Source organism: Entelurus aequoreus, linkage group LG24 (assembly GCF_033978785.1).
Source record: "Entelurus aequoreus isolate RoL-2023_Sb linkage group LG24, RoL_Eaeq_v1.1, whole genome shotgun sequence".
In the NCBI taxonomy this organism is placed as follows: Eukaryota; Metazoa; Chordata; class Actinopteri; order Syngnathiformes; family Syngnathidae; genus Entelurus; species Entelurus aequoreus.
The window spans coordinates 22,335,023-22,351,452 of NC_084754.1; the positions used below are offsets into that span (position 1 = coordinate 22,335,023).

General features: G+C 38.0%; 1 protein-coding gene across 3 annotated transcripts in view; it reads right to left on the reverse strand.

Moving 5' to 3' along the window:
- The window catches only part of eea1 (early endosome antigen 1), a 33,347-nt gene extending 17,787 nt beyond the window's left edge, over positions 1 to 15,560 (reverse strand). The window contains exons 1-14 of one of the 3 annotated variants that reach the window (XM_062035684.1): positions 15,405 to 15,560; positions 13,724 to 13,801; positions 12,530 to 12,642; positions 12,347 to 12,401; positions 12,205 to 12,270; positions 12,037 to 12,067; positions 11,855 to 11,959; positions 11,613 to 11,734; positions 10,108 to 10,263; positions 9,639 to 9,653; positions 8,064 to 8,180; positions 1,788 to 2,126; positions 1,507 to 1,656; positions 35 to 154 (exon numbers count right to left, since the gene is read on the reverse strand). In XM_062035684.1, the coding sequence (XP_061891668.1) occupies positions 35 to 154; positions 1,507 to 1,656; positions 1,788 to 2,126; positions 8,064 to 8,180; positions 9,639 to 9,653; positions 10,108 to 10,263; positions 11,613 to 11,734; positions 11,855 to 11,959; positions 12,037 to 12,067; positions 12,205 to 12,270; positions 12,347 to 12,401; positions 12,530 to 12,642; positions 13,724 to 13,801; positions 15,405 to 15,428 (1,491 nt within the window). In that variant the 5' untranslated portion in view covers positions 15,429 to 15,560. Of the gene's footprint in view, positions 1 to 34; positions 155 to 1,506; positions 1,657 to 1,787; positions 2,127 to 8,063; positions 8,181 to 9,638; positions 9,654 to 10,107; positions 10,264 to 11,612; positions 11,735 to 11,854; positions 11,960 to 12,036; positions 12,068 to 12,204; positions 12,271 to 12,346; positions 12,402 to 12,529; positions 12,643 to 13,723; positions 13,802 to 15,404 lie in introns of those variants that run through there. The other 2 variants (XM_062035685.1, XM_062035686.1) reach the window with 2 other exon arrangements.
- Between the last annotated feature and the right edge of the window lie 870 nt (positions 15,561 to 16,430).

Here is a 16,430-nt window from a genome sequence, read left to right on the forward strand (position 1 = left end):
CTGTTAATTTTATTAAAATACGTGTTAGCTTTACCTGAGACTCGCGTAGTTTACCGTTGGTATTCTGCTGTAGTGCCAGGAGCTCCTGATGCTGCTGCTTGGCTTTCTCCTGCTGGTGCTGCAGGTCTGTGTTCTTACTGGCACTTTCCTTCATCTAAAACAAATAAAACAGCATTCTGAGTATTGTAAATGTTTTTTCTTCATTCATGTTTCTATACTACACCTGCAGTGTACTGTAAGTTTAGGCCACTCATTTTAGAAATAATTTCAACAAAAATAAAGTACATTTACATCATTTAAAAGGTGAACCTTACATCATCAAACACAATCAGTTTCAGCTTTAGTCTTAAAGTAATCATCTTTACTGACATCACTTCTATTAAACATCCATTGATTGTTTTTTAGTTTATTTTTCAAAAATGCATACTAGTGTGCTGCCCTCTCCTGGCAGTTGTCCCACATAATATTGATTATGTTACATGTTTGAGAGTTTAATGTTTGTCGCATTAGGCTTCAGCAGCAGCAGCAGACTACCCCAGTATTGCAAAGTCAGCAGTCATATCTTCACTTACACCAGTGCTTATCAATTATTTTTGTCATGACCCCACATGGAGACAATTTTTTTCACGATCCCCCCAAATTGAAATCCAATTGAAAACCTGATAATGTTTATTTACCGCTATTTAAGTTGCTGGCAGCAGCACTTACATGCCACCGAGCTAAAGACTTGTGTATTGTTTTCACACGCCCCACGGACATCTTATCGTATACTTAAGTATACTTGGTCATATTAATGATTAATTCAAGCAGTTCTGCCACCAAGCTTGAGGCTTGTGTATTGTTTAAAGGTTAAAAAAGACGCTAATACTGAAAGTTTCTTGCCTATCACCACACATCCCCCTCAGGGAGACCCAACCCATTATTTGAGAAGCACTGACTTACACAGAGTTTGGTGAATATATGCCTGTAAGTAGTTATGAATATGCTTTTTTATACATCAACTTTGTTCCCCAAAAATATCATTGGTTAAACATTTTCAAAATAATCGCGACGCAAATTGTTAGTATTAAGCTGTCAGCTTTTTTTCCTGAATAGTTAAATTGCTTATTTCAATTTATACAAGGCTGTATTGATGATTTAACATGCTTTTTACATGTTTTTGCATTTTATGTGTGTATTATTGTACCAGCACTTTGTTTTATGTCCTTAGTTTTACAGTTATTTAATTTGGAGGCAATTAATAAACCTCAACTTGGAAGTTTTCTTTTTTCATTTCTAAATAAAGAACTGTTTACCTATCTGCCAATCTAAAAACTAACATTTGGGGGTGGGGGACATGTCTGACAAAGTAGGAAGAAGCATAGCTTATTTAGTTACCCGTTCTCTGCATTACAGCAATCACTGATTTGACTTGTTCACTCCCTGTTTTGAATATACACCACTTACAATAGCTACAATAAAGTCAGAAATGCACCACTACCTCTGCAGGCTAAAGTTCATGTCTACCTGTTCTTCAGCACGGGAGAGTTTAAGCTGCAGGTCAGCTGCTTGCTGCTCTCGGTCCTTCAGTTTCTCCCCAGACAGCTGCCTCTGTTCTTTTAGACGACCTTGGAGTTCTCCCACTTGCCTCTCTGCCTCCAGTAGTTTTGCATGCAGCTAGAAATAGCACAGGATGAGAGAAGATGATTTTGTCTCAGAAGAAAAGACTGCTTTAAAGACACTTCAGGCAATGTGCCGTTTTTGAAGAAGCTTGCGATGGCCAACCAATGGTCATGGATTGGACTCACCTGACTGATTTCAGTCTGCTGGTGAGCACCTTGGTTGTCCTTCTCTTCCCTCTGCTGCTCCAACTGCTTCCTCTCAACCTTCATTTCTGCATGTTTCACTTCCAGCTCTGTGATCTCACCCTTCAATTTGGCCACTTCTTCAGCTTTCTCTCCCAGCTCCACATGGGCCTTCTGCAGGGACTCCTCTATTCCGGTGGCTTTGGTCTGGAGCTCCAAGATCGCTTGCTCTTTTTCTCTCAGGCTTTCTTGACCTGCCTTTCTGACAGCCTTTTCGGTCTTTAGTTTTTCCTCCAGCTCCTGATACTTCTTCTCTTTGTGTGCGAGCTTTTCAGAAAGACCCTAGAGGAAGAAGGGAGACCGTATGAGATGGGTCATGTGTCATTACAGTGCTAGAATAAGCTATCATTGAACACGAGTTAAAGCCATGGAGAAAAATGTGACAAAACAAAAATAAAAATAAATGTGAGATGATGCCCAAAGAAATGGAAGTAATAATAAAAATGTGTGTTCATATTAGGGTTGTTTGGTATACCGGTACTGATAAAGTACCGCGATACTAATTGATTTAAATCGGTACTATACTGCCTTTAAAAAGTACCGGTACCGTCCTTTCATCTGAATGCCCGCTGTGTGGCGGGGACTACAGAGCCAAGGCGCATGCTGTTGAGTGTCAAAACGCACACACAAAGTGCATACAAGCAATAACATCTTGGAGAAGAGGAATGGCAAAAACCGACAATTCTACTGGTTAATAAAGAGGGTGTGTGAAGCGCAATATGGAGGTGTTTGGCATCCAGAACTCACGGTAAAGGTTACGCTTCAAACAAGGAAGCGCTGCGCTTCAAGTGTTGCTTTAAAACACGCCTCGCCAAATGTGGTGATTAGTATTAACACCTTTGCTTCAAACTTAAGTAAACATTTAAATAATAAGCATTCAGATCGGCACAAGGAGTTTAAAGAGTGACAGGTAATGATGTTGTTGTTACACCTGTCCTGTAGTTCTTCCCCGGTGCAGACCGAAGTAGAGGGGCACAGGGCAGACGTTCCCTTCAGAGTCGTGTTTTCGTCAGGTTCGCTTTACCCGTCAATGGGTCTGCTGAGCTCCACTTTCAGGTCAAAATGACGAGGTCGCCGATTTATGACAATCTCGTTGCTTTATTGTTAGTTTTGCAGGACAAAACCAGACCCGTTCTTCACTCTACTGTGCAGCGCAGCGCTACCGCTCTTTCTCTTTGCTCGCCCACTCACTCACTCACTGACGTCACTCAGACAACACGTTGCCATTCTCACAAACTCACATACGCTACTCTCATGAGTTAACCAGCTCCTCTGCTGTGCACATGAAGATACATAACATGTAGATACATACATAAGACGCGCACACAGCTGCTTGGATTGATGCCACATTTTAGCGGAGTTAAAACTGCCCTATTAGCAGTCAACTAATGCAAGTGAAATGATTATATTTTGTAACAAATTGCTACAATTTGTGTTTTATCTTTAACAAAAGTGTGTTTTACCTTCTATATGGCTTATCTGTATACATTTATCCATAGTTTTGTTTTTAGTACTTACTAATAATTGTATTTTTCTTAAAGCAGAGACCAGGAACTTGTGCAATCTACTAATAAAAGTTTCAATCAATCAATCAATCAATCAGGAGTGGCAACCATAAATCATGAAACATTTAATATAATGTAAATAAAGCTTTTTATTATACTCTAACCCAATCCTTGATTATGGCAGACTATATGTAAAAAGGAAAATTGTAAATTGTTCTTTGAGTGCAACAAGAAAAGCCCAATGTGTTTGATACCTTCTGATTTATATTTTAACCTTCTATAATTGTTCTTTGAGTGCAATAGTTCAAATTAAATGTTAAAGTCCCAATGATTGTCACACACACACTAGGTGTGTCGAAATTATTCTTAGGAAACATGTGTTTATTGTATTGTAAGATTTTCTGTTAAAATAAAGCCAATATTGAACTTTTTTGTAGTTCCCTTTATTTTGAAAAGCATCAAAATACATTTTAGTACAGGTACCAAATTATTGGTATCGGGACAACCCTAGTTCATATACAACCACGTAGTATCCCACTGGGCATCCTCCAGCTGATGCTGTTGAAAACATATTGTATGAACAATATTAGACGCGATGTGAGGGTGCTGCTATTGTTTGTGGCCTGCCGTTAAAACTCTGTCATACATCCCTTTTCTGATGCTTGTAATGTTTTATTTGAACCATTCTGGTACATTTTATTTGTCCACAAATGTCTTTTTGGCCATATTTTACAGCATTGATTCTCAACTGGTGATCTTTGCCTAGGAAAATAAATAAATAAATAATCTTGCACTTTTTTTTGTAAGCAGCGTGTGGTCTATTAATACTCCTTAAGTTGGCGACAATGCTCTGTAGTGCTATTTGAAACCCGCTGTCCAAGAGAAAGACTAATAAAGTGTCTTTTCACATGCTAATTGCGCATTATGAAACAAAGGTACGACACAGTCTAGGTACTGTATATAAACAATGGACTTTCCTACCTTGAGAACAAATGAAAACATAAATCTCAACATCTTGTTTGTGGCAAAGTATTTCCAAAGGAGCGCTTGAATTTGTCCAGGCATAAAGTAGTCATTGCACGCTGAACATGAAGGTAAGCCAAGTCTGGTTGCTCTGATTCAACTCATCAATCAATCAATCAATCAATCAATCAATGTTTATTTATATAGCCCTAAATCACAAGTGTCTCAAAGGGCTGTACAAGCCACAACGACATCCTCGGTACAGAGCCCACATACGGGCAAGGAAAAACTCACCCCAGTGGGACGTCGGTGAATGACTATGAGAAACCTTGGAGAGGACCGCATATGTGGGTAACCCCCCCCCTCTAGGGGAGACCGAAAGCAACGGATGTCGAGTGGGTCTGACATAACATTGTGAAAGTCCAGTCCACAGTGGATCCAACACATCAGCGGCAGTCCAGTCCACAGCGGGGCCAACAGGAAACCATCCCGAGCGGAGACGGGTCAGCAGCGCAGAGATGTCCCCAACCGATGCACAGGCTAGTGGTCCACCCGGGGTCCCGGCTCTAACTCATCAGATATAGCATTTACTTTTGTCAAAAGAATTTGGCTTTAGTGGATAAGAACTATTTTTTTCCCTAAAATCATCATTGAACTTGTTTAGTACCTCAGATTAAAACTGGACTGTATTTTGGTTAAATATAAAAAATTTGAGTCAAAACAAACAATAAAATGCAGGTTTATTGAAATAATATAAGATTAAGATTAAGATACAGGTACTTATTGTGGATACCCCTGTATGGCGGTTTTAAAATCATCAAAATGATGCCGTGACGTCTGACGGTATGAAACAAAAACTTAGTGAGTGTAGTTTTTTTCTGGTGCTTTTGCATTGACTGGTCTAAAAATAAACCAAATCTCCCATAATCCTCTGCGCAGCGCAGGACCAAAGAGCGGGACCAGAATGTGGGAGCGTGAAACTTAGTAAAGGGGAGAAAAGAAGGACGCATCAGATAAAAGTCTGATTAGAGTATATCAAATTGTTTTTTATGAACATTTCCTGAGCATTTCATCAAAGTTCATCCAGAACATTTTGAGTTATGTTGCTAACAAACAGACAGACAAACCCTGGCGAAAACATAACTTATTTGGCGGAGATCTGAGTACTTAAGCGCTAAATTTGTCTCGAGCGTTTCCAAGGAGACACAGAGCGTGTCACAGTGCACCGCCGCGGAGAAGCGTCTCCGGTCGGAGCGTCTCCGGTCGGAGCGTCTCCGGTCGGAGCGCAGACTCTGCATACTGCGGAATATATGAGAAGCTACTTGATAAACTATCACCCAGAAAATATATTTGAAGCCAAAAAAGCAAACATAATTTTTTGAGGTATTTACATTATTAAAAGTTAAATTGTCAGATATTTGCTTAAAGAGTAGATGTTTCTGCACAATTGTTTGACCTCAAAAATACATGTTTGGAGTAATGAATATGATTAGAATATTTGAGCATTATGTTTGTGTTCAATTACAATAAGTATGTGTATCCTAAACATTCCTGCCACTTTATTTTACACACTATGGCATTTTTTACTGAGTTTTATTTATTTTTTGGGACAATTCTACAATAATATCATACCGTGGCCTTAATTGCTGGGTTGCATATGACGTCACATCCATTTCTTCTTCACGGCTTAATTCACATGATCGTAAACCAGCATTAATTAGTTCAGCATTAAAACAAGTGAGAGCGAGTGTAGAGTTTGAGCAGAAAATGCTGTATTGCCGTTCTGTTCTTGGGTGTTCCAGTAGTTCAAAAAGAGAGATAGAAAGAGCTTTCATAGAGTCCTGAAAGAAGTGGTTCAAAAAAGCAATAAAGTCAGGGAAAAAAAGAAAGTGCGTCGAAAAAAATGGCTCTTAAAAATATCACTGGTATCGTCTTATGGAATACAATTGGACCAGCATGGTCCAATTTCACTTTGAAAATGTTTGGGTGAACATTTCATTTGTTGGAGAAACTTTCTGTGGTGCAAGCGAGTTTATTCTCTACTATTTCAGTAGTGTTAGAGAGCAGAACAAAACGTAAAGAAAGGACAAGAGATTGCATTAGTTTGTATTTTTTAGTGGTTGCTATGCCTAAAAATAACTACGAACTAACATCATATTAAGTCTTAGTAATAAATATTATAATTGCTGGTCAAACCCACTGTATTTTCGTAGTTGATTTTCATATCAGAAACTAAAAGCTTAGTTGTGCAAAAAATCAAAGTGCTTTATTCGGCACGGATGACCACATAACTTCTTTAGTGCCATTTGTTATTCATCAAGAAAATATCCTTAAAAGTATTAATAAACTAGATGAATACATCTCTCGTAGGCTCAACAGCATAGACTGAATCTTGATATCGCAAGCAAACATTGGACATCTATAGCTAATTAATGAGAGAATATAAACTTCACACCATAAAAACAATGCAGACATGAATTGAAGATTAGACTTATATTTGTAGCAGGAAATGACCTGCAAATCATTAGAGTCACGATCACAGCAGCACGGCACTCGTCAATCAAATACGTTACTTAGCGATGCACGAATAAATCCAACATTGTCTTTCACTGGTTAATGCTTAGTTTGTGGACCCTCCACATGTAAAGACATGATGTGCCCCCAATTTTTCCTTCACTAAATCCTTGCGAGGGTCAAATGAGGTGAGGTCATAGCAAGCAGTCACATCTTGGTGATGATGAATTGTATAAATCTTTCAAAAATGATTTTTCTTGAATAGGGTATAAATCCACTCCATCCCATTTTAAATATTAATTTCATGATCGCTTATATGTTTGCCTTTAAACCTTACAAAATACGCCAGAATCCGCACTTATGAAGGTAAATAAACAGTAGCCTAATGGGAATCTAGACCATCGCCTGAAACCCGGAAGTGCCTCTAGGTCACGTGTTTGCAACCCAGCAATACCGTGATATTATCGTATCGTGAGATTTTGATACTGATACATCCATACTAAAAGGATTACAGAAGTCTCTAGAAACTTGAAAAATTCTCAACAAAGTACATTGTACAATAAGCAGCAACAATTAATAAATATGACAAATAATGACTGATAACACAGATTTGTTTTTAAATGTGTGTATGATTTTCTTTTGTCTTTTTAAAGAAAATACATCAAATAAAATATATATGAAATATACCCCTTACCCACCACACCCAGAGCAACTTAGGAACTAATGCAAGGTTAACACTTTGACATTCTATCATAGATGTAATTTATGCATTATTATGTAACATGTGTACAGTATTGTTTCTTCCAAATTCACCTACAGTACGTCATAAAATGAGCTGCCAGGAAGAAAAGCCTTCTGCTAACTATGGAAAAGAACAAGCATCTGACGCTTCAACACTCAAGTGTAAAGTGCTTGTATGGCATTTCTAAAAGGGAAGGTTTTACGACAGCAGCAGGCTTGGAATAACATGGTATGTGTCCAGCACTTGCCTTGGTGTCAGCTCTGGCTGTACACTTGGCAACAAGGAGATAAAGAACTAAATAATTGTTACCATAAAAGCGTGTTGTTAACTAGGGAGCGCGACAAAACTACTGGGGTTTTTTTTCGGTTTTCCAAAGAATGTTCTCCCTGTTTTGTTGGCCTTGCTAATTAAATATTATCCTGGCTGATGTGTGAAAGTGCTTACTGTAACACACATCTTACTCAATTTAGTTGTCACTGTTGGTGTGCAGGTTACCTGACTTTGCTGTTGAACATTATTCAGGTCACTCTGTAGCTGGTGGATCTGTTGTGTGTAGACCGCTGCTTCCTGTGGACCCTTCTGCAGCTCTGCTCTCAGTTGGGATATGGTCATCTGAAGGAAAGTTTGGAGGGATACATTAAAAGCTTTTTCACAGGACACCTCAAGAGCGGCCTAAAATTAATTCACACATTTGTCCCTCATGAATAAACCCTATCACATAAAAAATTATGTAAAAAAAGTATTAAATAAATATTCTAGGTTAATAAATGTTTGGTGCAAGAGGTAGACCCAACAATGCTAAAATATATATCTACCGTATTTTTCGGACTTTTAGTCGCAGTTTTTTTCATAGTTTGGCCGGGGGTGCGACTTATACTCAAGAGCGACTTATGTGTGAAATTATTAACACATTACCGTAAAATATCAAATAGTATTATTTAGCTCATTCACGTAAGAGACCAGACGTATAAGATTTCATGGGATTTAGCGATTAGGAGTGACAGATTGTTTGGTAAACGTATAGCATGTTCTATATGTTATAGTTATTTGAATGACTCTTACCATATGTTACGTTAACATACCAAGCACGTTCTCAGTTGGTTATTTATGCGTCATATAACATACATTTATTCAGCCTGTTGTTCACTATTTTTTATTTATTCAAAATTGCCTTTCAAATGTCTATTCTTGGTGTTGGGTTTTATCAAATAAATTTCCCCAAAAAATACGACTTATACTCCAGTGCGACTCATATATGTTTTTTTCCTTCTTTATTATGCATTTTCGGCCGGTGCGACTTATACTCCGAAAAATAGGGTATATACTGTACATACTTTTTTTTTAAAAACATATTTGGCATTATCTACAATCAACCGAGACACACACTTATCTTCTAGTAAAAAGGAACCCTTAGAAGACAAATATTAGATATTTAGAGAGACATTTTGCTGTAAGCTTGAAATAGGAAAAAGTAACGGTGTACAAATATAAGACCAAAAGAAATAGCTGCCGAACAATGAAGAAGAAATAGCCGCCACCATTTAATTTTAAAAGGGACATTTTTGTAAAGTTAATTAGTGGGACAATTCTAAAAAAAAAAAGAACTCTGGTTTGCGGCCACAATTAAACCATGTAAACTTGTATGATGACCCTGCCTATTTAAGATTCCAAATCGAGAATCGTTAAGAACCCGAATCAAATCAAGGAACCAAAATCGTTCAAAATCAAATGATGACCAACAATAATAAGATACACATGTGATCAAAATTGCCATTTTCAATGGCCTTCCACAGAATATTATTTATCGTTATATAAAAAAATGTGTCAATTTGTATATAGTTTTGCCATGTTTTATAGGACAGAATGAATATCCTGAGGCAAGTTTAACCAATATTCATTCAACACAGTCAATAAGATTTGAAAATTAAAAAAACAAAAAAAACAAATGAATGGCACAAGATTTTTGAACTGTTAAAGAACATAAAACGACAACTTTGGACACACATAAATAGGAAACATACTAGCGCAAAGAAAATAATTTCTAAAACTATAAAGTCAAATTGTCTTTACCTCCAATTTACAAATCTTGAGGAAAGAATGAAAGTTGGAGCGAAGTTCAGTATGTGGAGGTAGACGAAGAGGGGGAGGAAAACAGACAGACAAAGGTAAGCCACATTAGTCACAGCCAACTGCCTCACAGAAATAAATGCAGCTCAGAGAAGTCACTTTACATCACAAAGAAGAATAAACTATGATATAATTCGGTGGGATACACGGTTGTCAAATTTAAAACTCCTCTTGTCTTGATTCTCTTTTTTTTGTAGAAGTCACATCAGGCATAATAAGATGTGACTTTATATAAAGTCTACCGTTCTTTTTTTAATGTCCCCCTTTAAGAACAATTGAAGTGAAATGGGGCGCAGTAACAAATGTAATATATTAATAATAATAATAATAATGGATTAGATTTATATAGCGCTTTTCTAGACACTCAAAGCGCTTCACAGATATATCAATCAATATATTGCATCCATCTCACCTCTGAGGTAGTGAAATTAGCCTGTAGTTTCTCATAGTGGTTTCTGAGGCGCTCCGACTCCTCCTCCGTCTCACGGGTCATACTGTCCATCAGTGTTTGCACCTGCACAAGCTCCTTCTGCAATACCTCAACATCCTCCAGTCCGGGCCGCTGCAGCTGGAGGGAAGTACAGAGGCAATTGGTACACGCACAGGAATACAGTACATTGGAGATTGAACTAGGGATGTTCCAATCAGGGTTTTATGCTGCTGATTCCCATACCGATCATCCATGACTGAGGTCGCACAACTCCAATAGCGATCAAATGTATTATCTGTAAATGTTTCAATTTATTTATGGCGAGTGCTATTGACAGTGTAACAATCGCTACATTTGTTCTTTGTTTCTTGCATTGCATAAAGAGAGCACAGTACCAGGTCAAATTTCTTGTGTGTTAAACATACGTGGCCAAAAAATATGATTCTGGTTCTAAATATCAACACAATATTTAAACTAATTTCTAATTTTCTCTTATGACATACAAATTGTTTGAGCAAAGGTAAGTCACTAATACACAATAACTACAAATAAAAAAATCCAAAATTGCTATTTATTGCTCATTTGCATCCTTTGGTTTTTGCCTTCGAGATCTTCCTATGTTCAGGGTATTATTCCCGAAAGTTTGTCAACATTGTCAAAAAATAGAAAATAGCGATTTTATCACTTTAGTATCTTTCATACTGTGTATTGATACTACTACTGATACCCTTTGTATCGACACTACCAATTTATCGATCAATGCGCCCTCCTCTTAAATGTCGTTTACTGACTGTGACAATTCTGACACACCAACAGTTGTTGTTATATTATCCTCTCTCTAGAGTCTTGTTTAAATCTAATTGTATTGCATGTTCTCCCCGTGACTGCGTGGGTTCCCTCCGGGCACTGCGGCTTCCTCCCACCTGCAAAGACATGCACTTGGGGATAGATTGATTGGCAACACCATATTGGCCGTGTGAATGTGAGTGTGAATGTTGTCTGTTTATCTGTGTTTGCCTTGCAATGAGGTGGTAACTTGTCCAGGGTGTACCCCGCCTTCTGCCTAAGTAGGCAGCTGGGATAGGCTCCAGCCCCCACACTACCCCGAGAGGGACAAGCAGTAGAACATTTATATGAAAATGTCATACCACGGTTATGGTTAATGATGTTAACTTCATGTTAATAGCGGCTGACTCTCTGCTGTAATGTGGTTCACCTACACTTATTAAAAAGTTTACTAAGCTCTTTAGTGTTGTTTAAACTACCTTACCAGTCGCTTGTCAGCCGGGGGACTAAAAGTAAATAAAGCATCACCCAGAAGGGATCGGCGTCTATGATCGGCATTGAAAAGCATTATTTGGCAATGGCGATCACTTACTTTTTTATTTACAAAAATGGCCGAACCTGATCGAAGATCAATCAGTCCCTCGATTTAACATTTTTTGCTTAATGTTTTTGACACCATGGAATCCTGTTGCGGGTTTTACCAGTTCAGTCTGGAGTCCCTCTGTCGCCTTTTTCTCCTGCTGCAGCTGTTCAGTTAGTTTGGAAAGCTTCTGGTCAGCAGCTTCCCTCAAACTTCTTTCTTCATCATAGCGGGACTTTATGTCTGGTGTACACAAAACACTATTTTTACAATCATATCAAAGTTATGATCTTTAAATCAAAAACATAAAAGGTCAAATAAAAAAATTGCATGGGAGCCTTCCGGTCACATGCCCACACTGACCTACTATCTCTGTGGCCAGCTGGGCAGCCTTCTGTTCAAAAAGGTCTTTCATCTGCTTAATGTTGAACTTTTCTGTCTCTGCTTCATTCAACTTCTTTTCTAATACTAAAAAGGAATGAGGAGCACACATTAGTGACATTGTTGCTATTTTTGGTATGCATATGTGTTGGCGCAACAACCACCTGAATCCTCTGAACTCATCTGTTCGTCATTCTGCGGAATTGAAGAAAAACAGTGTGACAAAATACCGCATGACAAAGCGTAGCCATCATTTCTATGACAAACTATTTAACAATGTTTCTATTTAATGAAGCCACTTTAATACATGTTGAAGATCTTAAAGGAATTACTTGCTTCAGGTGTCCTTGAACTTTGTCTAGCTCTTTTTTCAGCTCACCAGAGAACCATCTTTCTTCCTAAGTAGGAGAGGAAAACACAGAATGTTTTATTTTAACTACTGCCTATAAATATAGTGTAAAAAGTTGAGCATACCTTAAGCGAGACATGAAGGTCTTGCACCTCCTGCCGTAACATTGTGAGGTCCTCCCTAGATGAAAAAAATGAAGTTTAATCAATTATAATTTGTCCTGTGATTGTCTCATTTAGGTGTACCCTGATTCTTGCCATAAGTCAACTGGTATAGAAAATAGATGAATGAGTAAATGTCAACGCCACCTTGTAGGGGCCACATGAGTAGGGAGGTCTCCCGTGTCATGGAACAGCTCGTAGTGCTTGAACAATTCCTCTGCAGAGTTATGGGACTTCATGCATTGAGGACAGATGAAGCCCTGTAAACAGTGGTACACATTATCATAACCAACCGCTTTAATATTAGGAACTCTACTTAGACGTGGGCCGAATATATGGGAAAATATTGTCCGAAAAATCAATGCAGATAAAGAGTATTTTGTCAGCATTATTTTTGAGAAAAAAATAAGCACTAATTTAATCATAGTGTATAATAATAATACAATTATTTATTTCAAACGCAATAAACTTTGATGTCTCAATAGTTTGTTTTTTTAAAACCATTGCAATTGGAAAGTCAAGAACGTTTAATTATCCTAATTAGGTAAACGTACAATAGAAATGAAAAAATACTCTCAATTTATTTTAGCAAAAATTGCACTTCAACATTATTGAACATCATAAAATACAGGTTTTTTCCCACATTGGAAAAATTGGGTTAGGTTTCACTTTCCTACGAATTTGGCATACTTGCTCATTTGTCCGTGTTGAAATTGTTGTTGACAAGAGGGTTAACTATGTTAATTCAATTCAATCAACAATCAAAGTTTATTTATATAGCCCTTATTCACAAGTGTCTCAAAGGGCTGCACAAGCCAAAACGACATCCTCGGCTCAGATCCCATAATTGAATAAATGCGCTCAGGTGCTGAGAGCGATGCAGAGAGTCTTGTACCGTTTGAAAGCGAGAGACGGAAAAAACAAACACACATGGACATGGCAATTTTTCGATGACAACAAAGTTATCGATTACTTTTTATTTAAACTTTATTTTACCAATAAAGGTCGATTGAAAAAAAAATACCCTGGCAAAACCAAAAAAAAAACCAATAAACATTATTGCGATGCAACAATACGATTAGATAAAGATGTCAAAAATGACATAAATAACTAGTAGTATATTTGGAGATAGAAGCCAGAAGAGAAATTAAAATGTACAACAATCGGATAAGGATAATTGCAATTTCTGTATGAATAAGTTGAGTTAAGGAAGAGTTTAATTTTTGAGGGTGTGTTGAAGGGAACTCCAGTCTTTTATTGTCAGATCAATTGGTTTATTGGTCCAGGCCTAGCTCTACTTCAAAGAAAGAAAAAATAACAAAGACAGTTTATCCCAACTACCTCAGAGGTTTGGTCATGGTTAACATCTGTGCTGGGTTGCTCTGACTCTGCATTCTGGGAGCCAGCTTTCCCAGGAGTCTGAAAAAGAAGATTGGTTATATTTGGAGAATCAGTAGTTAATTTAAGCACCACATAAATTAATTTAACTAAATTAAGAATTTAGCAGACTAGACCATTACAGCAAAAAATCTATATGGAAGGAGATATTGATTATTTTAAACCCTTGGGAGACATCAATAGACTCAACAGTTCTGTTGAGTATGGGGGCTGTAACTGTAAAAAATGTGCATTGGAATTAATACAAGACCACACGAGTAGAAGTTGAAGGTCCTGACAAATTGATGAAACAATAAGTGCTGTATCTTTCCGTCAGCCTCATTAGGTTACAGCAGGAAAATATTCCCACAGCCGCCATCTACCGTCACGAAAGGCCTTGTTCACTGATAGCTTTAAGTGGTGCAGTTCTCCAAATGCTATATAAAAGGATATGTGATGGAACACTGGCCAGGGTCCAATTGATGTAACACCTCATACTCTGAAGTACCACAGACAAAACAGGGTCACCTCATTGCAGGTCAGATCAAAATGTCTGCATCTATACAGTATGTAAGGCCCATTATGGAAAAAAACATGTTAAAACTGATGTTTCATACATGATGTATCTGTGTCAGGAGTTGGACTTTGACCACATAAAATGATTGAAAGCCTGGACGTGGGCTGTAAATTTGCATAATCACACACCACTTCAATCAAAACAATAACCATAACCAGATTGACTCATAACGGATTAAAATAATATATTCACTTGTGCAATGAAAGCTGTTCATCCTGACTACATGGTTGTTTACATGACCGAATAACTCAATTATAGCTAAATAACAGATGGTGAAGTGGGTGTGACAGGAAATACTTATCAAGCTTGGTGATTTTGTTGTGCGGTTAATGGGTAGGAAATGGATGGATGAATGGATGGGTATATATTTTAGCGTCATCATCATGCACATTGCACTGCATTCTGGGTAATGTAGTCCTGATATAGGTTAGCAGGAGCACATTTTTACCTAGGTGGAAAACTAATGTTCAGCAAAACTAAAATCACACCGCAGCTATCATAAGCATTCATATGGAATTGGTTAAATACCATGGTTGTTTTAATTTGAATTTGCAGTCAAACAGCGAACAGGGTTGAGCAATAGTCAGTGTACGGCTAACACCAGCATTATGGGAATGGTCGATGAATCAACCAAACACAGTAGCTAACGGAAACCATGAAAACATCAGGATGTGGCGACCAAATACGTTGGCTGCTGATGTTGTTCATAAATGATACGTTTTGTACGTTGTTGTGTTAAACAAGTATATTGCTCTGGTGGTATGAAACATACGTACTGGATAGCTACTCTACTAAATAAAGTGTCTTGAATGTATTGAAACGGGTTAGCAGCTAATGCTAACAGTGTCAACCCAACACAAGGAGCGCTTGATAAACCGACCGCGACATGTTTTCTTTACCCCTATACAGCTTACATTATGGGTTCCCGCCCCTTTCGACACGCCGCTCACTAAATGGCGCACTCCTGTCAGAAACTGGAAAAGTACGGGCCTACGGTTCCACGTTATAAATGAACACTTCGACCCAACAAAATGGCTATATATCAGCTCAGTGCCGCCGAAAGCTTACCATTTGTAATATCCGCCTGAGCATGGTCTTGGCTGCGTTTGTCCGTACACAAAGTTAAATCAGTTTCCCCAAACGGAAAGTTGACGTCGCTGTAGCACAGACACCTGACCAGGAGCAGGCAGAACAGCAGCAGAGAAGGGGCGGGGCTGGGAGGAATGGCTCATCAACACAGAATATACACAAAGCACGTCTCGCCTGGAAATAAGCAAGCTTATGCTGAACGCTTGTTGGGTGGTCAACACTTTTAATTGAAAATAGCATGAAAGTACACAGCAGATTATTTGAGTCAAACACAAATGTATTCCCTGATATCTTGCAAAGAGCGTATGAGTCAATAAATAGGAAAACTTATCAAACAAGTTTGACCTTTCAAATGATGTCTAGTTCCCTGCACTGTGTGAATACATGCTAATCACAACACTAAATACTGTCTTATCAAATTGTAAGAAAGTCAGTGTTTTAGTATATGCATTGCATGTGTTTACAATCACTCTGCTTCAAGGCGCATTGAAAATTCTGTCTCACGCATTGGAATCCTTTTTGGCCTGTCAGATATTGTTCAGAATCAGATTTGTCAAAAGACATACATTCTCTAGACCAGTGTTTTTCAACCTTTTCTGAGCCCAGGCACATTTTTTTCATTGAAAAAATCCAGAAGCACACCACCAGCAGAAAACCTTAAAAAAAATTAAACTCAGCAGCCGATATTGACAGTAAAAAGTTGTTCTCACAATTGTTGGATATGAAATCAAACCATAACCAACCATGCATCAGTATAGCTCTTGTCTCAAAGTAGGTGTAATGTCCCGACCTGTCACATCATGCCTTGACTTATTTAGAGTTTGTTGGTGTTTTCCTGTGTGTAGTGTTTTAGTTCCTGTCTTGTGCTCCTATTTTGGTGTTGATTGTCATGTCATGTACGGATGTACTTTGTGGACGCCGTCTGCTCCACAAGCTGTAAGTCTTTGCTGTCGTCCAGCATTCTGTTTTTTTTTTTAAAACTTTGCAGCCAGTTCAGTTTTAACT